The sequence below is a fragment of the Colletotrichum scovillei genome, assembly GCF_011075155.1.
Source record: "Colletotrichum scovillei strain TJNH1 chromosome Unknown Contig00003, whole genome shotgun sequence".
NCBI lineage: Eukaryota > Fungi > Ascomycota > Sordariomycetes > Glomerellales > Glomerellaceae > Colletotrichum > Colletotrichum scovillei.
Window position 1 is genome coordinate 3,536,230 of NW_023336261.1, and position 22,797 is coordinate 3,559,026.

At 54.1% G+C, this 22,797-nt stretch overlaps 4 protein-coding genes across 4 annotated transcripts; 2 read left to right on the forward strand and 2 right to left on the reverse strand.

Moving 5' to 3' along the window:
- Positions 1-5,379: 5,379 nt before the first annotated feature.
- On the forward strand, positions 5,380-11,829 carry HER10_EVM0002268 (translation initiation factor 4F). Its single transcript, XM_035471988.1, has 5 exons — positions 5,380-6,550; positions 6,626-7,078; positions 7,463-10,282; positions 10,339-10,688; positions 10,746-11,829. Exons 1-5 carry the CDS (start codon positions 5,957-5,959, stop codon positions 10,852-10,854), a joined length of 4,326 nt encoding a protein of 1,441 aa, XP_035335729.1. The 5' UTR covers positions 5,380-5,956; the 3' UTR covers positions 10,855-11,829.
- Positions 11,830-12,322: 493 nt separating this feature from the next.
- Positions 12,323-17,093, reverse strand: HER10_EVM0010956 (DNA polymerase). Its single transcript, XM_035480400.1, has 5 exons — positions 16,662-17,093; positions 16,501-16,604; positions 15,471-16,447; positions 14,162-15,434; positions 12,323-14,101 (listed from the first exon to the last, which is right to left on the reverse strand). Exons 1-5 carry the CDS (start codon positions 16,951-16,953, stop codon positions 12,359-12,361), a joined length of 4,389 nt encoding a protein of 1,462 aa, XP_035336519.1. The 5' UTR covers positions 16,954-17,093; the 3' UTR covers positions 12,323-12,358.
- A 425-nt stretch (positions 17,094-17,518) lies between these two features.
- HER10_EVM0006638 (pentatricopeptide repeat domain-containing protein) lies at positions 17,519-19,426 on the forward strand (the record flags this gene model as incomplete). Its single annotated transcript, XM_035476219.1, has 1 exon — positions 17,519-19,426. One exon carries the CDS (start codon positions 17,519-17,521, stop codon positions 19,424-19,426), a length of 1,908 nt encoding a protein of 635 aa, XP_035336142.1.
- Positions 19,427-19,740: 314 nt separating this feature from the next.
- Positions 19,741-21,526, reverse strand: HER10_EVM0004558 (uncharacterized protein). The gene is made up of 4 exons (XM_035474198.1): positions 21,212-21,526; positions 20,991-21,121; positions 20,324-20,899; positions 19,741-20,222 (listed from the first exon to the last, which is right to left on the reverse strand). Exons 1-4 carry the CDS (start codon positions 21,252-21,254, stop codon positions 19,986-19,988), a joined length of 987 nt encoding a protein of 328 aa, XP_035335952.1. The 5' UTR covers positions 21,255-21,526; the 3' UTR covers positions 19,741-19,985.
- Between the last annotated feature and the right edge of the window lie 1,271 nt (positions 21,527-22,797).

Here is a 22,797-nt window from a genome sequence, read left to right on the forward strand (position 1 = left end):
TAGCTACCTTAGGTACCTGAGATTCTAGAGCCCGACAAGCCAGTCAGCGCCGGCTGTTTAGGGTCCGCACACCATGTACGGTGACGACAACCACTGCGGCGCTGGTACTGCAGAAAAGGGTGTTTTGGATATGATGAGCAGGGACGGGCAGGGGGTAAGCAGGGAAGACCATCAGGTCAGCTAAGTAAGACTCACGAGCAAATCCGTAGTACCATACATGCAAGTCGCTGGCGGCGGCAGACGGTAACGGCGCAAACAGGCTTCTACACATTGAGTCTTTGCAATCTGATTGGGCATAGGCGTTCGGATGGAGGGGCAGAAGGAATCGGGGATATCTCTCGTTATTTTTTTCTAATGGGAGTGACTGCATGATGGCTCTGAGTCAAACGTGTGAGGTGTTCTGCCCTTTTGTGAATCTGCGTGTCATGATACCGAGACTTGGCCACTGGGTTTGGTAGCAAGGCGAGGTTAGCCAAGCGGAGGAAAGGGAAAAGTCTAACGAAATGGTGTGGCAACTGGCATACAGAGCGTTACGATGACCAGGCATCAGTGCCATGCCATGCACCAGAGAGAGAGGAAGATGAAGCCCAGAGGAAGTAGAATGACTGGACTGGACTGGGTGAGTGACTGGCTGGCAATTAGGACAGCGCAACCAAGGCAACACAAGTCACAAGAAAAAGCACGAGCATCGCCCCAAGCTTGCTTGCTGTGACGGAAGAACAGCTCTCTCCTACCCACCCCTAACATAGTGCTCCCGTCCGTTAGCGCGCTCGCGCTGCCCCCATCTTGGACCGTAGAGACCGAAAAGAGTCCACTTGCAGCTCGGGGGAAGATCAGACTCTTCTTCCGCCTGAATGGGAGAGTAGGGAAAGAATTAGACGAAGGGGCCTAGGGGAAGCACGGGTGACGGAAGCTTGTAAATTGGAAATTCGGATATTGGGCAACATTCAGGCACTGGGCTCCGCGAGCAACCTCATTTCTCTCACCCTCAAGCTTCACCTGTGACTTCCCCGTCTCACTTACGGAGGCTTGTCTTCGTTCGCCTTAGGTCTGTACGGTAAGAACGGCTTACAAGCCGCGGCGACGGCGCGCCCCCCCTCTTTTCTTCTACCTGGTCTGACGTCCAAAGCTGGCTACCTATTTGAATGAAGCCCAATCAATTAGAGCGACGACGCGTCTGAGACGCGCGCTTGTTGCCGCTTTTTTTTCTCTTTGGTCCAACATTTTTCCTAATTGTGGCTGATGGAAGAGCTAAGCTGAGAAATGCCAGTGATTAGCAAGCCTGCCGTTTTGCAGGTATTTGTATTGAAGACAAGTTTTCTGAAGGCCATGGGAGTGGCCAGAAGGGTCGGGTGAGAGAAAACTCAAGGTCGATGACACGACGCGCACCCATGTTCGCGCCACGCCATGCCATGCAATCAATTAAAGGGAGGAATGAGGCTGCCGATGAAGTCACTTTGTCCCTGTTCTAGACCTTCCCATTTCCAGACGACTCCTGTTCCCGCGTCGCAAACCCCCTATTAATTTATAGAATGAGGTAGCATACACTCAGTGCCGATTTCGTCCACGGAGGCGTACCGCAAAGTGGTTTGCTTATTCGTTGTGGCCAGTAGTGTTAGAAGCAAGCAATAAGGAAGTCTGCTTCGCCTGTTCTCTCGGCGTTGGAGGCCCAATAAAACTTGGTGTAAAGATGGTGTTCTCTTCCAGGTTTACTAAGCGAATCGGGGGAACCACCTCAACCAAAGTGAGAGACTCGCAGATCCCACGTAAGACATTGACGGGGGCATTGAGGCCGACAAGGGCACATTTCGGGCCCCCGGATATCCCATCGTGCCCATGTCATCTAATCCCATTGAGCGATGCGCATTGCCATTTAGCCCATACCCGGTACCCGCGCTGTTTTGCGCGTTGACGCGTGCGATGGGTGATTGATGGGAAAAGAGATGCCGATCCGCCTGACGGTGCTGGGGTTGTCACAGTCACACACCTTCAACTAGGAAGCTGTCGACTCACCAGAGGAGGGTCAAAGCGATGCTGATGAGTCTTTGTGTGTCTGCAATACTGGATACACTGAATGGGAAAGTTCATGTTACCTGCAGTGAGCTGACTTGCGAATTATCGTCCCTGCTGTGGACAGCTGTACGCAAAAGGAGCTTCTCATTCATCGGACTTAAGACACCGGAGGCGATGCCGCCGACTGAAAACGAAGTGACTGGTTGGCTGGGTTTCCGAGGGAGCGGGAACGTTCGCCTCGTCCAGAGTGGTGTTGGATTCTGCCGCACTGATTCGTAGTGGCAACTCTATTGGAAGAGAAAAAAAAATCACCTGCACCTTGCCGTGCTGTTGCACGAATAAGACGAGTGAAATGAGCTGTTGTCTCTGTACCTAGCATCAGGACCTAGGAAGTTGAGGCATGATTCACTCTCTGGCGCTGATAACAGCAGCAGCAGTTCCTGAGTTGATACAGCCTTCATGGGAAGTACGGCATTGCAAAAGAGCACACTAGTCATTGGGGGGGAGAAGGAGGGGAAAAAAAAGAAAAAGGACAAAACGCACGTGTTAGCCTCTCTCTGACGCCAGGGAAACTGCAGGGGTGCGAGCTCGGGCAGGGTAGGGATGTTTGGGGTGTCCCTTGTCCAGCCTTGCTCGTCTTTTGTGTTCTGGCTCCTTGTTCGGGAGACCGGGGTCGCTGTTTGAAACCGACGTTCAGAACCAAATCAAATTTCCCCCTTCTCTTTGTAGGAGGGATTGTTGAAGTTGCACGGAATCAATGTTTGAATATGTAGAAGGTAATTAGGAGGAAGGAAGATGGAAGGCTTCGTTACGGGTTGCCGGGTCAGGTACGCGGGTTATCTCGAGGCACGGCTGCAGAAGCTTCCAATAGTCGTGGCCACTATTGCGCCTTTTTGATAGGAAGAGTGGGAGAAAGAGAGAGTGCCAGAGATCGCGTTGACCGTGTTCGCGGGTATTGCATATATGTGTGTTTTGTTATATGTACAGCCAGTACCGTCACAGCAGGCGCCAGAGCTGCATGTTGCAGAAGTAGCTGATGGCCAGCTAGTGTGGTTGATGGCGTAGTGATGCAGGTGTACTCGTCACTTAGGTTGGGTCTGAACGAACATCTGAAGTGCATTTTACAGCCGGAGGCCCAGCCAAGTGCGAGTTTGACATGGGAACCCCCCGATAGCTAGCAAACGGGACACCTCTCATCTTGCTAGAGTAGTGTTGCATGGCAAGAGGGTGAAGCAGTTTGCAAGTGCAAGTGCAAACCCAACTCTACCCTTCCACCTGCGTGCTTGCCTACCTTACCTAAGGTACGGATGAGTCGCGGATACCTGGAAGGAGCTCAACTGGAGGGTCGCGCCATCTCCGTCAGGGACCTTGGTTGTTCGGCTGTCTGGGAGCCTATCAACCGACCTAGGCATCTGATAATGGCATTTTCACTCAACACCCTTTTCTCCAATTTCCAGCCGTGAAAACTCCAAGGACTTTTGACCTTCCCAAGAATGTGGCGGGAGGGCCTATTCGACTCCACCCGTTGGCATGCAAAGCTCGCACTTCCACACACAGCCTGCCGCCAGGTGCCGAACACCGGAGTTTCACGATGATTTATTCAGCGTCTCTGGGGCAGGCAGGTTGGTCTTTTGGACGTTGCTGTGAGAGGACCCTATGCCGATAGAGGTGGAGAGGGCAGGACAGGACTCAGGAGCAGTATCCGTACGGGGTCAAAAAAAAAAAAAACGACAAAGGAAAAAAAGAAAAAGAAAAGGGGAGGACAGAAAAGGGTCTCAGAGTTTGCTGCCCAGATTGTAGAAGGAACAAGGGTCTGGCCCCCAGCATCTCCATGAATAACCACATCTGCTACCACTGTGGCACTGTGGCACTGTAACTCCTCCGTGTCGTATCCAAGCCCAGCCGGCGAGTGAGGACAACCTGAGGAAATAACCTGGAATTGACGTGGTGCGTGCCCTTCCGTGGTCTGTATCAGTCTCGTTGTATTTCCAAGTACCCCAAGCTAAGGTACGCTTGAGACTTGAGTCCGGCCCAGGTAGAACCGGAAGTTGGGGAAAGGCATGCAAGTAATCAGACCTAACACCCGGCGCGTCGGAGGGACGACAGTCGCAGGGCACTCTCCAAGTCATCTTCCACTAATAGGGCCCTGATTAGGAAACCTGCCAACGTGAGGCTATCTTGGGATGGCATCATGATTAGGGCGAGATGTTGATACGGAGTTGCGACCTTGATACCATGGATATGCTATTCAACTTATTCTTTCACCTTTTTTTCGATTCTCTATATTGCAAAATCTCTCGACGATGGTGGACTTGCGTGCAAATGAGAAACGAGAAAGGAAGCAGGGGCGATGCAGCCAGTCAGCCAGCCAGCTGGGCATTGTTTGTGCACTCTTTGTGCCTGCTCCGCCCAAGGTGCCTTGCTCAGGTATCAATCCCTCAAGACAGGCTGACCCAAGAATACCTTACTACCTAGATATGCACCTTCCTAGGCTTCGAAACACAAGACAAAGACAACATGTGTGGCTCAGTCCGGCAATCAAAATACATCTGAGTACGAAGCAAGCTGAAGAAGTGAGGCTGAATGAGATGGCTCTTTACTGACGGTACCTCAACTTCACCACCAACCTGTTGATGGCTACCATATTACCTGACTACCTTAAAGTATGTTACTTTGGTGATGAATAATGCTATGGCTGCCCGCGTAAGCTGCCCGACCAAGAGGGTTACCTACCTTATGCCGCCAGACTGAGAGAGCGATAGGCAAGTGACGGATGAGAAGATAATTGAAATCAGAGGGCCCTTCCACGAATGGAATCCACACTGTCTTTTGTGCGTGGCAATTGCGGGTCCGATACCGTGTTGATAAGCGAGAGATTTGGTTAGCAACGCACTGTCATCCCGCCAAAAAAGGATGGGTCGGGGCCTTCTTCACTGGGGTATGGATACCCGTAAAGGTTGGGACTCGGGAGGGAACGTGGGTGGTTCACCTCGCCTGAGTGAATAAGATAGGTCTCGCTTCAGTGAATTGATGCCAACACCCACGGGAGAAATGGTGAGATGAGATAGATGTACGATCATCTGTTCAAATAAACAGTGAATGAATGGAGCCCAAGATGGCCTCATCACTGATTTGGCAATAGACTTTCGTCTGTGGAAGGTGAGGGTGAGGGCGAGAGGGCGAGGGCGGGCGAGTGAATGGAGAAAAAGGTCTGAGGCGGGTGTGGGCGCGGCGCGGGCTTATGAGGAGGTACTTAACCCAATGTACCTTTTTCCTGGGTCCTTCCCTCCCACTCACACCCAGGTCCACGCCATATTATCTCGTCGCCCAAAATTTTTTTGATCGTTTCTCCTTCTAAACCTACCACAAACACCGAAACTGGTCCAGGTGGAATAATTTTTCCTTCACCAGAGAGACCCTTTCCGTATCGACAGTTTCTTCTGTAGCTCACCCTTCAGAAGACGACTCTCCCCTCCTCTGCAGTACCCGCCGGTCAAAGGACACCTTTATTTGGTTTCTTCCAAGACCCGTTGCGTAGGCAGACAGACCTTGTTGCCCCCCTCTCCACCCCATCGCCTAGCGATATTTCCTTCCTGCCGTCAAGGAATCCACGAGCACTCACCCGCAACAACAAAAAATCTCTCCTCCCGCATCCACCTTTTGGACCGAGTCGACTTCGCAACCTCCGAAACGATCCGATCCATCTTTTTGCGAGGAATTTTTTCTCCTTCGAGTTCTTCTTGACACGGTCATTCATTTATTGAATTTCTGCGATCCGTCACCAAAACCGTACCCGAAATCGAATCTGTGATTCGGCACCCGAGCGATCGTTCCAGTTGCCGCATCTTGGACAACTACCCGACGACGTCAGCTTCGTTTCGACACGGTTCCTCATCAACGCTACTATCTCCACGAACAGACGCGCTACGACGAGATTCCACATATGACTTCGACTGCCAGCCCTCAGTCCAACCCGGCGCCCACCCCCTCTGCTGCGACTTCGGCTCCTTCATATGCTTCCGCTGCCGGTGCGAACAAGAAGCAAGCCTCCACGCCGCTGATTGCGACGGGATCCAACCCACCAGTGGTGGTCGGTGGCTCCTCTGCGCAAAATGCAAAGCCGTCTGCTCCGTCACCAGTAAATGGACGTCCTCCTATCACACCTGCTGTGCCTGCTGCCCCTGCAGTCGCTCACGGCTCTTCCGCCAACAACATGAACGGAAGCGCACCCGATCACGCTCGCAAGAGCTCCGTTACCCTCAGCGCCAACGGCCCCAACAGCTTCGCTCCCAACGGCGGCCCCGTCGGTGGTGCAAAGCCCGGCATTCAGTTCGGCTACAACTCTCCTGCTGTCGCGCACAGCACCCCTCAAGCTACCGCTGCTCCGATCCCCATTCCTGGATCCAACCAGAGAGTGCCTTCTCCCGCGCACTCTCCTTCTCCTATCCCTCAGCCCTCTGCTAGCGGTGGCCGTCCCCCTTCGGGCATGGCTCAGCCCAACGCGATGACCTTTGGCAGTCTCGGAAGCGATGGCGATGTAAGTGATATCGGCCCCGGCCTCTTCGGACACCCTGCTTGCGTTCGTGACACTGACTTGCAATTTTTTTCCCAGCGCCACATGAGACAAGCCTCTACTCCCCAGAGCCAGGCCGCTCTTCCTGCGATGCCCGGCCAGCACATCCGACGCGAGTCCGGCGTTTCTCAGCACAGCGACGCCCCTGGTCCTAACCAAGGCCCGGGCCGTGGAGGTTTCCAGCCCCAGGGCGGCCGTGGCCGTGGTTTCAACCCTCACCAGCCCCCGTACCAGGCCAACATGGGATTCCCCCCGAACCAACAGCAGTACAGAAACGGCCAGGGCCGTGGCGGCATGCCGCCTGCCTTCCACCCCGGAAGACCCATGCAACCCTACCCGAACTCGCCTCAGCCGGCCCGAAGCCCTGCTCTGGCCCATTCTCAGCCCGGCCACTCCCAGCCCGGAACCCCGAACATGCCCCCGGCGCAGATGCATCCCATGCCGATGCCAGCTCCCTCTCCTCAATATTACCAGCAGGGCCCGCCCCCAAATGTAATTCCCCCTCCCTTTCAAGATCTTTCTGTTCCGTCGAATCTGGGTGCTGCGTTCGTTCCTTCTTTCAAGAGCAAAAAGAAGAACCTGAAGCACTGGGAGAAGTCTTCCCATGTGAAGTCGAGACATGTGGATTCCTCGCATGACTTGCCGTTCGACTCCAGCAGACCTCGGCGCCATAACAAGCATGGAGAGCAGCTTTGGGCCGACCGTAACGGTCTGAACCAGAGTTACTGTTCAGACTTGGGCGACTATGGCATCACTGAGCTGGCTTACGTGTCGACTGAACCTAGTGGCTTTTGTCAACTCTCTCGTCCCCCAGTCCCCCCTATCGATCTCTCTCCTGAAAGCGGTAATTACGAAAGATTGCTAACTCAAACAAAGGCACAGTACGGCTACCCTCCCCAGGCAAACCATCAGTTCGACCAGTTTGGCCGGCCCATCTACTACAACCAGATGGGATATATGCCCTCGCCTGGAGCGCCCCCGGCTTTCCAGCCTGGCTACGCCCCGCCTGCATTCCACCAGCCTGCGCCGACTGCCATGTCACGCACCTCCTCTCACTCTGAGCGTCCCTCGTCTAGCACTGGCCAGCCGAGCCAGCCTGTTGTTGTGTCTGGTACTCCCCAGCCTCAGAACGCACAGGTCAAGCCCCCAGTTGTCGCGTCATCTGGCAACTTCGTTCGCCCCAAGAAGAGTGCCGCCATTGTCATCAAGAACGCTGCCGGCGAAGCGGTTGACTTCAAGAAGAGTATCAAGACTCCGTCGTCGCCTGCCCCTCCTATCGTCCAGCAGTCCAAGACTCCACCCATCGTCTCCTCTACACCTACTCCTCCCCCTAAGTCCGCAACGCCCTCCCACGCTCGCACAGACAGCCAGGCTACTCCCAAGACTCGTCAAGAGATTCAGGATGAGCTGAGAGCCAAGATCGCGCAGGCCAAGGGTGGCGAGGACAAGGCGAAGGAAGAGGCCGATGCTAAGGCCAAGGCCGATGATGAAGAGAAGAAGGCTGCCGAGGCCAAGGAAGAAGCCCGCAAGGCTGAGGAGAAGGCAAAGGAAGACGCTCGCAAGGCTGAGGAAGAAGCCGAAGCGAAGCGCAAGGCCGACGAGGAAGAGAAGGCCAAGGCCGCTGCTGCTGAAGAAGAGAAGAAGGCTGCTGAGGCCAAGGCCAAGGTGGAGGCTGAGAAGGCGGCTGAGAAGCCTGCCGAGAAGCCTGCCGCCGCTGCCGCCGATGAGGAGGACGAGATGGAACGCATGATTCGCGAAATGGAGGAGGAAGATGCCCGTCGCGAGAAGGCTGCCGCCGAGTACGCCGCCAAGAAGCAAGCCGAGAAGGAGGCACAGAAGAAGCTTGACGAGGCAAACAAGGCTACGAACGCTGCTGAGGCTGACCGCAAGCTCCGTGAGGCTGAGCGCGAGATGGAACGTCTTGAAGAGGAGAAGGAGAGAAAGCGTGCACAGGGCGGAAACACCCCTTCCGTCGCCGAGCTGCTCGCCGGAAAGACCGGTGACAGCGAGCCCGCAAAGGTTGGCGATGTTGCCGACAAGCTGTCCAACCTCAGCATCGGTGACTCCAAGGCTTCGACCCCCACCGAGGCTTCCGCTCCCAAGGCTACTCCCACCGAGAAGCGCGGCCCCAAGCCGTCGCCTCTTAACTTGGCTCCCCTCAACACTAAGCCTGTTGAGCCGCCCCAACCCAGCGCTGCTCTTCAGTCCTTGAAGTCTGCTCGATTCTTGACTGTCATGAACCAAGACCTGTACCCTGCCGGTATCAGCTCCCCCAACCCTGCCTTGAACGCTGCCGTCGCCAAGAAGGGCAAGACTTTCAAGTACGATGCTCAGTTCTTGCTGCAGTTCCAGAAGGTCTTCACCGAACAGCCTTCCACAGAGTTCCACCAGCAAGTCAAGTCTCTCATTGGTGACAACGATGGTTCTCGTTCTGCTTCTACCCCTCGTGCTGGTTCCGGTCGTGGTGGCTCCCAACGTGGCGCCGCTGCACCTCAAGTCGGTGCTATGGGCAGCTTCCGTGGTCCCTCTAACAACGTCCGCGGCACGACTTCTGCTGAACGGTTCGCTATGGCTAACGCAGCTATGGGCTCAGGTGGCGGCCCCGTTGGCAACATGGGCACTTTCCGCCAATTCCCTGGTCCTCAGATGGTGAACCGCACACCCTCTTCCTCCAACATGGGTCCCAACTCTCCCCGTACTCGCTCTGCCAGAGGTGGTGGCAGCAGACGTAACGACTACAACGCCAAGGATGCGCAGGCAGCCAAGACCATGCCTCTCACGGCTGGCATGGAGCTCAAGCCCATCACTGTCTCCGCTTCAGGCTGGAAGCCTACCAGCGTCGGCAAGGGCCCCTCAGCCTCAGGCCCTACTCCTGGCGGCGACCACATGGATCCTCAGATGGTTCAGCGCAAGGTCAAGGCTGCTCTCAACAAGATGACCCCGGAGAAGTTCGACAAGATTGCCGATCAGATTCTGGCCATCGCGGGCCAGTCCAAGGACGAGTCCGATGGCCGCACTCTCCGCCAGGTGATTCAGCTCACCTTCGAGAAGGCCACCGACGAGGCTCACTGGGCTTCCATGTACGCCAAGTTCTGCAAGCGTATGCTTGACACTATGAGCCCTGAGATCCGCGATGAGAACATCAAGGACAAGAACGGTGTCGTTGTTAGCGGAGGTGCCTTGTTCCGCAAGTACCTCCTCAACCGTTGTCAGGAGGAGTTCGAGCGCGGCTGGAAGGTCAACCTGCCCACCAAGCCCGAGGAAGACGAGGGCAAGCCCCAAACGAACGAGGCCGCCATGCTTTCCGACGAGTACTACATCGCCGCTGCCGCCAAGCGTCGCGGTCTTGGTCTCGTCCAATTCATTGGTGAGCTATACAAGCTTGGCATGTTGACGGAGCGCATCATGCACGAGTGTGTTCGCAAGCTTGTCGACTACGAGGGTATCCCCGACGAGGCTGAGATAGAGTCTCTCTCCAAGTTGTTGAGAACCATTGGTAACAACCTTGACGCTTCGGAGAAGGGCAAGGCCTTGATGAACGTCTACTTCGACCGCATCCAGCACATGATGGACATGCCCGAGCTTCCCAGCAGATTGAAGTTCATGCTCTTGGACGTCGTCGATCTTCGCAAGGCTGGCTGGGCTTCTAAGGAGGCAAACAAGGGCCCCAAGACTCTTGATGAGATTCGCGCAGAGGTATGATACCCCAACCCCCATCCTTACAAAATACTGTTTACTAACTCCTTCCGTAGGCTGAGGCAGCTGCTGCCCAAAAGGCAATGGAAAACCAGCGTGGCGGCAGCCAACGCGGTCCTGGCGGCCGCCCCAATGTCGGCCGTGGCGATTCTCGCAACTTCTCCTCTGGCTACATGCAGGCCCAGTCCAACCAAGTCGGTATGGACGACTTGCGCCGCCTGAAGGGCTCGACGAGCAGAGCTGCCAGTGGCAACATCTCTCTTGGCCCCACCTCCATGTTCAGCTCTCGCAGCAACAGCGGACGCAGACTCGGACCTGGTGGCTCTCTTGGCCGCCCTGGCGAGGACTCTGGTGCTTCATCCCGCACCGGCACTCCCCCCACCACCCAACATCAAAACGCATTCAGGTAAGCTATTCCGCGCTTTTAACAATCATCCTAGTTCATAACTAACCATTATGATAGTGCACTCGCCAACTTGGACAGCGAAACCCCGGCTTCTCCTCCTTCGACTGCTGCCTCCCCTGCACTGTCCAAGGCTGTTCCCGACAGCTCCGTTGCCGAGAGCAAATGAGAGTAGCCGAGTATTTCCTTTTCCAATAAGTCATTGCATTTAAGCAAATAGACAGGGGGCGGGGGCTGTTTGGTGCATTTACACAGAGGGCTTTCAGAGTTCGTGTTTCAAAAGTTACCCTGATCTTTGCTGCGGACCATGATACCTCGAAAGAATACCGACATAGACGATTCACACTGAGATGACCTCTCACCAGGAAGAGAGGTTCTCCATTTTCGGACTCCGGATGTTTCATTTCCACATTCGGCCCTCTTCAACCCGATCGCATCAACTTCATGATGCGCTCAAACACAAAACACACAACGTGTTTTATTCCTTTTCTAATACGAGTTCACGACGCTTTATGGGTCTTCTTCTACGTGCCTGGCTACATGGGGACCAGTGGCTAGGAAAATGGTTGAATGCAGACAGGCCAGACGTACGAAGGAAGAGACGACCCCGGGAGAGTCCATCCAGCAACGGAGAGCTCATGCGCATGTTATGAGAGTGCGCGAATTTGCTCTTTAAGGCGGGACATCAAAAAGCATACGCAGGAGCGTCGGCAAGGTCGTGATCCTGTTCCGAATGCAAAAAGGGGATTTAGGAATCTGTTCAGAAGAGGATTTTCGTCTTTTTTTCATCCTTTTGGCATTGGCTTGGTCATCACTGGCAGGTCTCTCGACGTCACCAACACTTATTTTGGGCGTGGTTCCCGGTCATGGGAGGGAGTGGACTGGTCCAGCACCCATCTCTGTCCACTATGAAGGCAGAGAGGTGCTCGGTAAAAGGGCCAGGACTCGGGGGTTGAGGTCACTGGTCGCCAACAGTGGCTTGCTCCCTTGGTCTAGGCATCTTCGCCGGCGGAAGCAGGACTGGTGAGGGGATAATCGACCGGGCGTGGAGGGACCTAATGCTTTCTCTGACTTTGTACATTTAATTCGGCAGCGAGCTTGCCAGTGGACCTAGCCCTAAAAAAGAAGAGACTACATAGTTCACAATCTTTCTTGTGTTCATAATCCGTGATCGTGTGCATATGATGACAGTTCCTCATGGATTCAAGCTAAGGCAACCTGCATTGGTAAACGATCGACTCAGTCCCTCGAACGTCTATCATATCGACATATTGATGAACGGGAACGCGAGAGAGCAGTCGTCGACATTGAACTTCCAATCTCCGGGGTACGAAGATCATGAACTACATATGCAGTGGCAGGAAGGATAAGGTCATGTGAATAAGCGCTTTGAAATGATATTAACCATGTTTCCTACGTCAACAACAACAAAAAACATATCCAGAGGCTAGGTTTGCCCGCCTCGATTTCCCCAAGTCCAACCAGAAACTCCGAGCTCTCCAACGCCCAAAGTCATATCATCATCTTCCTCTAAAAGCAAGTTCAAATACCACGCCAGAACATAGAAGCCAGCCTCCGAATTAACTCAGGAGCTTCCGTCATGTCCCAAACTTCCCATCCCAATCATAATCAGCTGTCCTTTGTGTACAAACCCCGTGTGGTGGCACGTCGCCTCATGCTGCAGCAAGAAGCTTGTTGAAGCCCAGCTTGGCAAACAGAGTATCCATGGCAACCCATTGCCTACCGCACTTGTCGAGATACTTGTCCACTACGCCCTTGACAGTGCCAAATCGAACGCGGTTGTGCTCCGCCATCGCGAGAACCTTATCCTTGTGTTCGCGCGGAATGTCGTTCCCATTCTCCGCTGAAGCCTTGGTCTTGGCCTTTTCAACGTCCCAGAGACTGGCGTAGTATACGAGTTGGTTGTAAATTGCCTTCTCGGTGTACTCATAGCGCATGCGACCAAGGCAATCCCGCGCAAGGCCCTTGGGGCCTAGACAGCGCGTGCCGTAGACGTTCATTTGGCGGGTGCGCATGCCGCAGGCGGAATCATCGCAGACCAGCCAGCCCTCGTAGTAGCGTGCCGTCTGAGTTCGGAGGGCATGTTCAAGCTGGGCTACGATCGAGAGCGTTGAGATGGTGGCGCCACAAGAGTCGCAAAGCACCCCTGATGCCGAGACGCGGTCAGGCTGTGCGAGCAGACCCTCGAACACGGAAGTCTTCTTGCATGCCCTGCAGCGAAGGGAGAGGCGGGCACATTCGGCGAAACGCACTTCGTCGGGAATTTGTGACTCCATGGGGTGAATCTCAACATCGTTGCCTCCTCCACCTTGTTGCTGGTCGTGGACTGACTTGTACCTGCGGATGTCCAAGCCAAGGCACTCTGCAAGCTGAGAGCTCGAGGTTCCAACAATATTCGCGCAGAGACGCTCGACTGGGGGGAAGATTTGCTTGCCAAGGTACCACTCGACATCCGGTGACAGGCCAGAGTCAGCCTTCATGACATCTGGGGGAGAATAGGCTCTCTTCGGGGCAGGGTCGGAGCTCTGAGGATCGCCAGTGATGACATAGGAGATAACATCGCCACGGCGAACGTTCTTTCCTTTGGCAATTTCCCTCAAAGCAACTTGGACCTGGGGCATAGAGTCCGCGTTGGGATATTCTGTGGGGGCCTTGCCGAGCTGTGTGAAGATGATGTACTTTTGCACCGGAATAGCTTGCTCACGCATCTTACCAGAGATCTCTCTGAGGAATTCGTGGATGCGCGAGATCGACTTCTCGGTTTCGTTGCCGGACAGAATCTCGTCGAGGATCTTGCTCGAGATTTCCTTGGACAGGCCACAGTACTCACGACGCTTCATGTCGAGACCTTTGACTTCCATCTTCTCAATGAACTTGCCATCCTTTTCAACCAAATTGATGGCAGCATATTTTTTCTTGGCCTGAAGCAAGATTCGGCGGAAAACGTTGTCAATGTCGATCTCCAAGAGTCTGTACCGTTCGTTGACAGCCTTCTTGAACTCTTGACCGACCTTGAAGGCATCGGACACATTCTCGACGTTGGCGTTGATCATGACGGAATCCGTGTCTCCATAAATGACCTGGAGCTGATTGCTCTCGGCGAGCTCCTTGGTGCTGCGCAGAATCTCACGGCCCTTGTACGTAGTTAAGACGGCGAGAGGGCGCGCGTAGAAACGGGACTTGGTGTAGCCCAAACATCCGTACATAGAGTTGGCCGTAAGTTTCAGCGCAAGCTGCTTGATATCCCAGGTGGCAAGCTGCTCTGGAGTTGCACTCTTGTCTTTCATCAAGGACTTGACTTGCTTTCTTCGGCCAACAAGTGTAGCAATGAGTCTGGGTAGGATGCCTTGCTCCTGGTCCTTAGGAACCTCTGGCACAGCTTCTTCGTCTTGTTCCTGTTGCGTGAGTTAGCGTCTGGTCTAGTCGTTAGAGGGGGACGAAGTAAATGTGCATACCATAGCAGATCTGTCCACAGTCGTAAAACAAATGTTGTACTCCTGGATGATGGAGGGGTACAGAGAGTTGAAGTCCATGACTAGGACGAACTTGTCGTAGAGGCCTTTCTCGGGCTCGAAAACGAGACCACCCTTGTATTTATCCTTCTTTTTGCCGTCGCCCTCTTCCGCCTCATTTTCTTCCTGGGCCATTCTACCCCTGAAAGTTTGTTTATCAGGGCAAATGTACTTGTTGCGGTGGAACTCATGCAACAGAATGTATTCGTTGCGCTCGGCACGAGTTCCGGTAAGGGTTCTCGCCCATGAGTTACCGGCCAAGTTGGTGAGGACCTTAGTTAAGGGGAGAAGCTGGACCTGTAAAGCCAGTGCGGTGATGAAGTGGGTATCAGCCTCCATGTGTGAGACGTAGTTCATCATACCATCCTTGGACTGGGTTGCCCATGTCTTGAGCGCAGCTTCATTATCGATGTCCTGTCTGCGGTTGTTACCCGGCAAGTAAAGACTGCACATTTCTGTCAAGCTCCAAGATTGACACTTGAACATGGCAGACTTTCCAGCATCATTGGCCAGGTCGCAAAGCAAACGACCAGCCATGATTTGCCTCTCGGCGAAGACATTGCCACCAACCTTGTTCATGGAAGCTGGCCATTGCGTTCGCTTGAGTCGACCGAGTCGAGACCACTGGTGTGTCTTCTTCTCGTGGAGACGGTTGAGCAGAACGCTATAGTCGACTCCCTCCAACTGATGTCCTAGAATCACGTCTGGATCCACAACATCCAGCTGAGCAAGGAAGAACATAAGGATTTCTGACTCTTGGCGGAACGTCTTGATGAGGCCTCTCTTCCTGTCTTTTGCCATATTTTCAAATCCGAGGGGGAATGCCGTCCCATGAGGACGAATGAGGGTGAATGTCCGGCAGGGAAGCTTCTCGGCCGGAGTTGGATCAGCCAAGGAAGCCTTCTCGTAGATGCGAGCGCTGATTGCGAGAATCTCTTGCTTGTTGGCCTTAGGGTTGAAGGCAGTTCGCAACGCGATACTCATCAAGGTCAGGGGAGGTGTATCGAGGTTGTCAGAGTCGCTCAATGTCGAGACCATGTTGGGGTGCTCGACGAGCACTTCGAGCTTGCAGTGAGAAGCGTTCTTGAGGGCACCAAAGTCGGCATCGGTAATCTTCAGCCAGCAGGGGCCCATGATGTTCTTCCACAGCACAAACTGCTCGAATAGCGCCGTGTTTGTGCCAAAGACACGCGAGAATGTGTCTCCCGTAGTCGTACTATCAATGACAGGCTTTGTGTAGGGATAGAGACACTTCAAGTACTGAGCCTCTTTGGGAATGCCTGGAAGCTCGAATGCGTACTTTCTTGTGCATGCCTTGATCTTGAACATGCCAACGTTCATCTTGGTCATGAGAGCGTCAATCTCAGAATAGACGTCCATCATCTCGACTTCCTCGGTTGTCTCTTCCCCGCCCTCGACCTTGGTCTCGCGAGGAAGGAAAAACAGCTTGCGGAGAATATTGTCGACCTTGACGAAGCAACTGACGTACAAGCCAGTTTTCTTGTTCAAGACCTTACCAAAGAGGCAGAGACTGCCATTGACCTCGGTGTAGTCAGTCCAGAACATGTTGAGACTGCCGTCCTCCTCAATAGCATCCTTATAGTCTATCTTGCCGACGGTTCTAGCCTCCGCAGGAGAGCTTGAGACAACATTGAGTTGGTCGGTGATGTTGTTCCACGCTGACGAGTCGACTGATGGGGCGGCAGGCTTGACCGGGGACGAGCTCAAAGGTGTAGGGTAGGGATCGGGCTTGACAAGCTTCTTCGGTGGTCTTGACCCTGTGATGTTGACACTAGCAGCAGTGACCGCACCAGCGTGAGCAACCTCCATCATATCATCGTCTTCCTCGTCCAGGGGCTCCGGCTTGACCATTGCCTTGCGCTGGGCTACTTTAGCGGCGGGTGATGATGGCGCGGGGTCTTCGGACATGGGAACATCGTCTACAGTGATCGGAGCGGGGCTATCATCTCTATCGTCACCCATAGGGGGCAAGTAGCCATCATCGACTGCTGAGTTGTCGAATGTAGGAGACGATAGTCTGTCATCCACAGTCTTTGTTCTCTTGGTAAGGCGCGTCCTGGTCTCGGGGGCGGGAGAAAGCACACGGGCTCGGCGACGCTCGGGGGATCTGTTACGTTTGGCTGACCGGGACGCAGGCGCGGGGATGTTGGCGTCGACCTCGCCCAGGAGATCGGCAAGGAAATCATCGTCTTCTTTCGTTTTGGCGACCTACGGCTGTTGTTAGTACAATTTCTCTCTGGCTTTGGGCGCATATGACGAACCTTCGGCTTGGCTTGTGTCTTGGTAGCACCCTTTGTGAAGTATTCGCTAATGTCTCTGTCGTTGGCATCTCGCTTGGCCGCTTCTTCTTCGCGCTGCTTTTTTGCTACTGAGTGTCAGTATGATAGATCTTGCAAGTATACGGATTGGATTTTTTTCTTACAGGATTTGCTTGGCCTACCACGACCCTTTATTGGCATGTCCTCATCGCTTTCCGAATAGTACTGGGGCTGACGATCCCACTCTTCCCGACCATCGTCGGCATATCCCTCGCCATTGTCGTCAACAACGAAATCGTCTTGATCCAGACGGTCTCTAATGATCTTCTTGTATTGGTTCTCGTCAACCTCTTCGTAAAGCTCGTCGACCTCCTCAACCTCGTAGTTGGCTCTCTTGCCGGACGCTCGCAGAGCCCGAAGCTCGGCCAGCTTCGAGCGTCTGTCGACCTTGGGCATGGTGGGCAGGGCTGGTGTGTCGAGTATGAGAGGGAAAGTTCAAGTTCTCGAATGAACACTCAATTCATCGTATAGAGCAAGAAATTATTCGGCACAGGCGATAGGCACTGAAAGTTTTGGCGTGTCAATGTGTGTTTGTATCGAGGAACGGAGTAGGCCTGTTGTGGGTGGGATAACACAAAGCACGGGATACATGTGCACTATAATTTGGCCGTTCAGCCAGGGGCGGCGCGCAATGAAAGTCGCGTTCGTGTTTGGCGACGCGTTTTTTGCTTAATTGCCGTCAGGCCAATTGGTCGAGTCTGCGCTAAACACTACAAAGTGGGGGCACTCATAAAGAGGCCCGCCCCGCAACCAACGTCAATGTTCTGCGCGACACGCTAAGCCATGCAGGACGCCCCAAAGACGCAGGCACAGGCATGGGAGCAAGCTCTCCGATAAGATAAGAGAGCTTGGGTAAGGTAGTTTAGTCGCAAAATTTCCCGGAGGCGCTTTCATGATTGAAGGAGGTCCTCGTGTAAAGCTCCAGAACCACATAGCCTTCCGCCGCAAAAGACCCTCGAGAATGCTATCCTGCAAAGCTTGCCTCACACGGGCGCTTCAATCCTCGTCGGGAAAGGCCTCCTTCTCCGAACTATCCTCTACTTTACCCATCCTTCAACGTGGCCCGCCGGGCAGCCAACGCCGACTTGCCCATCGAAAGGCAACACCCACGACTGCCGCAGGCAGAGCGTTCTTGAAAGAAGGAAAGGAAATAGAAAAGGACACCCACGGCAGCAGCGAGGAATTCGCAGAAAAGAGGAGGAAACAGAAGCTAGACTGGGCTGTGTCGAAACATCTTGAGCACCTGGAAAACCCCTTCAACATCGCCAAGCATGTCGAGGCCACACTCCAGAAGGGTCGCTTCGATGAGGCCCTTCTCCTTGTCCAGCGCGCCAGCGCCAAGGATACCGACCTCGTCGTGGCCTGGAACCACCTTATCAAGTACCAGATCATGGAGTTGAAGCGAGTCAACTTTGCCATCAGCCTCTTCAACGACATGAAGAAGCGCGGCCAATCACCCAACGAACAGACATTTACCATCATCTTCACCGGCTGTGCAAAGTCCCGCGAACCGAAGGCCGCCAGTGCCAAGGCCCTGGCTTTGTACAAAACGATGCTCAAGGAGGACGCAAAGATCAAGCCTAACTCGATACATGTCAACGCCGTGATCCAGTGTTGCGGCCGCGCAGGCGACGTCGAAAACATGTTCACGCTGGCCGACTCGGCCGATGCCAAGTCAGGTCGCAAGAACACTGCTTACACGTACACAGCCATCATCAACACGCTGCGCGCAGAGGCTGAGAATCAGGACAATCGCAAAGGGCAGTCTCTACAACAGCACATCGATACGGTGGAGCAGACGATCACACGATGCAAGCATATATGGGAGGAGGTCATGCGCAACTGGCGTAACGGGAAGCTGGAGATCGACGAGGACCTGGTGTGCGCCATGGGTCGTGTTCTGCTCCTCGGAGGTACTAAGGACAGAGGCAAGATTCTTACCATGCTCGAAGAGACCATGAGCGTCCGGAACTACAACCGCACGCCCACGGGAGACTATGCGCACCGCATCAACGACGAGATGAAGGGCATCAGCGCGACCGGTAGCGCAAAGCGCAAAGCCACAGTCCTCTCACCAAAGATCAAATATGCCGTACCGCGGGCCAACACCCTATCCCTCGTCCTCGCTATCGTTCGCGAGCAAAAGCAGACCAAGCTGGGCGTGAAATACTGGGACCTCTTTGTCCATTACTACGGCGTCAACCCCGACACCGACAATTACCACCAAATGATTCGTCTCTACGAGCGCAGCGGCTCAAGTAAAGACGCCGCGAAGGCTGTACAGCAGATGCCCTCCGACAAACCTGTTCCTCCCATCGTCTACCGCCGCGCCCTCTCCGCCTGCATCAACAACAACATGAGCCAAAACGCATTCTCCGACGCCACGTCCATTCTGAACACGATGCTCGCCCACGGCGCCGCTCAGAAAACCCCTGTAGACGTGCGCGCCCTCCTCATCTACATGAAGGCTGCCATCATCTGCCACTTCAACTTCCGCCAGATGGACAAGGCGGGCGATACCAAGGGCGCGAAGCGCGGCTACGCCCAGCAACTCGCCGCCGCCGTGGAAAATCTCTGGCAGCCCTTCTCCGCGGCCAAGGAGGCCTTGATCAAGTCCCAGGGCAGGGACGTGGCCCGGAAACGCGCCGAGGCCGTCGAGGACCTTGCTGACCTCGCGCGCAAGATGATTAGCGCCGTCGACAAGGTCGTCAACGAGAAGGCGCTCGCTGCCGATGAAGAAGCGTTCATCAGCCTCAAGGAGAAGCGGAGCAAGCTGAACCGGTTCGCAGTCGAGTTTACCGACCCGAACCAACGTATACAGGATGCTACGCCCGCAAAGAAGGACGAACAAGAGATGTTGGACTTGTAAAAACATCATTGTTATGAACTGTACACTACCATGTAAAAACAACATCTGAGCCATGCAAACATACCAAAGATATAGAACGACTCAAGCCTCGTCACATCTATAGAACAAATACCCCAATCTCAATGCACATTTCTAAGCTTTGAACCGTGAACCAACGCCGCCGTTCCTCGAAGACGCCCTGAATTGCAAAATCGCGAAGAAGAGAACGAAAGTCTACTGAAGAAGAAAAAAATGGCAAAGTCTCTTTTGATCTAATAGTACACGCGCCTCCCTGGATGAGAGAGAGATCTGCGCCCCCTCGAAAAAAGAACCTTCCCCTTCCTTGCGAAGAGATCCACCCCCGATTTGTAAATTCTCGCCCCCCTTTACGAGCAGAATCAACATACCCATGGAGTCGCCTAGGTATTTCCGACCCTTTCCCAAGCCCGCTCTCGAAAAATGTAACGCCCAAGTAGAAACCCCTATGGATACGACGTCTTCTTTTTTTAGTGTTGTGCCCATAATTTGCCGTCTAGCACCGACCGGAAATGTTTCTCATCGTGTCATCTCGCCCCTCCCTTCATCGTCTGCCGCCACGGTTGAAGTTGCGTCCTCTACGGGCGTTATTGTTGTTGTTGCCGGCCTTGCGAACGAGGTCGTCGCTGTACAAGCCGCCGTTGTCCTCCTGCGTGGCCTCGGGAAATCCGTTCATGCCGTCGACAAAGTTGCTGGATGTCGAACGGCCGTTCGCGGGGCGGGTAGTGGGCTCCTTGTAGCCGCCGGGCTTGGGGTAGACCTTGATGATGCGTCCATCGGCCTGTAGTCGCCCTCAAATCAGTAAATAAATCCCAAAGTGTGCTTGCCGTCATCTCGTGCATAGCAGATGCGAAAGAGAGGTAGGGGGCCAGGGCTTCTTACCGTTTGGTTGTTGAATGTGGAAATAACCGCATCACCGCCCTCCTTCGTCGCAAAGACCATCTCCGCCAGAATCAGAGGCGTCGTCTTGATGATCCGACAATCCAGCATCTCCCCGCCTACGGGCGTCATCGCGCTCTCGATGTCCGCCGCCGTCGTCCCCGGCGCAAAGTTCTGCGCCATCACCGCAAACGGCCCCGCCAGCCCTCTGATAGAGAGGCCCTGCTTGATCACCGGTCCCGTGGACACCACGTTCGCGACGGAGGTCATCTGAACGTCGGCCATGGCGCCCGAGCGCTCCATCGCGGCAGCGACTCTCGCCGCCTTCTGCTCGGCGCGTCGTCTGCTGTTGTTATTGCCGTTGCCCATCGACGCCGCGGTGGGCGCGGACCTTCCTCCTCCTCCCCCCGGCGCAGAGATGCGCGACGCGAGGCCGCCTGCGCCGGCGCTATTGCCGTTGTTGTTTCGTCCTCTGCCGCCGTTACCGCCGCCATTCACCGTTCCGTGGAGGTCATGTGTCCAGTCGCCATCGATGTTGCCAGCGGGAAGGGCCTTGGGACCAAGGGATGCGGTGCGCGGCTGATTGCGAGTTGAAAAGAACGTTAGCGAACGCTCGTTCGTCGATTTGCTCAAAACTAGAAACAAACGATGAGATGAGTTAAATGCGTACCTTCTTGGTGATGCCGACTCGGCTAGCCAGCGACGGCCCCGCACCGGGCTTGAGCTTTGAAGGCGCGCTCTGCCGCCTATCCTTGGAGAAGATCTTCTGTGCCAGCGCCTCGTTCTTCTTCCTCTCTCGTCCTGCATAGCGAAGCAGAATATCGCCCTGGTCAGCGTTCCGTTCTGAATGGGCGGCGTCCAATCACATAGTAAATGAAAAAAAGGTTATACCTTGTTGGATGATCTTCTCAAAGTCGGTTGCTACCTTCGCCATGTTGATTGATCTCCTGGGCAAAGAGTTTCGGTCGGAGGGATGGAATGAGGTTAAGTGTGCTAGTCGCAACTGTCGAAAACGTAGGGGTGTCTGCGAGATCGAAGGCGGAAAGGGTGAAGGGTTGAGAAAGGAGTGAGAAAAGGACTACCTAAGGTAGATTGCTTTGGTCGCCGATAGGTTCGTGGCTGTAAAAAAGACACTTTGATTCGAGAAGGCGGGCAAAGACAAGTGGAAGAATGGATGAAGTACCTTGCAAAGACCCTGACGAGCATGGGACAGGCGTAACAACTTGAGGCTGACCTGGGCGCGTTGGTTTACACTAGGTACCTAAAGGTACGGATAGAGAGGGCCATGGCCCATGGGAGCGTGTTCCAGGGGTCTCCAATCGATTGGATGGTTCGGTACGTACCTCTTTCTGCAATGGGGCCGTCTGGAGTCGGAGCTCCCAACCCAAAGCCACTGCAACCATGGCACTCACGGGTGTGGCTTTTACTTTTTTGGACGTTCAACGCCAACAATGTTTGAGCCAGGGCATTTGTTTTGGTTTAAACGTTACTTTACAAAGAGCCACCATGATCGGGGCTTGAAGACCACCTATTAGACCCCTCAGTGCCTTTCGCATGTCCATAGACGAAAAGTTGAGCTGATTAAAGAAAGAAACCGAAAACCAAAAAGTCAGAAAACCTCATCCACATCACTGTAGTCCTCACAAACGTCCCAGCTGCCTCCATCGTACTAGACTGATGTCTCAAACCGGCTTTCAGGGCCACCGATTGAGTCTCCAGGAAAGGCCAACTTCCGCATTTGATTGTAAGAATTGTCGAGAGAAGAAGTATCAATGTTTTTGATGAACGTCATGCTTTTTGTTTTTCTCCTTCGGATCTCTGAGCCACCTGAATCAACGCTCAAACTGCTGGTGTCATTGCTAGTGATAGCCCTGCCTTTGCCATCGGATATGACACGATGGCGTTCGCTTGCTGTATTGAGGAGAGGCTCCATGACCAAAGCATTCATCGAGGTAACCCGAGGTTTAGAAACGTAGTTCGGCGGGTAGATAATGCTGTATCCGTTCCTCTTCGTAGACTGGAGTTCTAGGGTCATATCCGGGATCACGGCGAGCCGGCCTGTGTCCATCGTCTCTCTATGTATTTCGCGAGTCATTGTCGAGTTATCTGTCACTGGAATAGCGCTCCTCGACAGCCATTCGCCGTATTTAGGCTTCCTCTCAGCCTCACCTTCGCTCACGTTGTGTGGCAAACATAGGTATTCTTGGAGTTGTCCATCGTCCGATTGTTTGCGCATGAGGTTTGTGTCCGGAACATCATCTTTTTCCAGTCCAGCTACAGTAGTATCGCTCTCCCAGTCTTCTCTGCATAAAGCATTAGCATTCAGTCCATGGGAGGTAATGCCTATGCCATCTTGCCAGACAAGGTCAATTGATGTCCGCATCCTTGCTGTAGGATAGAAAGGTCCATACTTGCCAGAAATTTGAGCGTACGACCTCAATATGTGCTCTCTCGTTGATCGTTCAAAATCCGGCTTC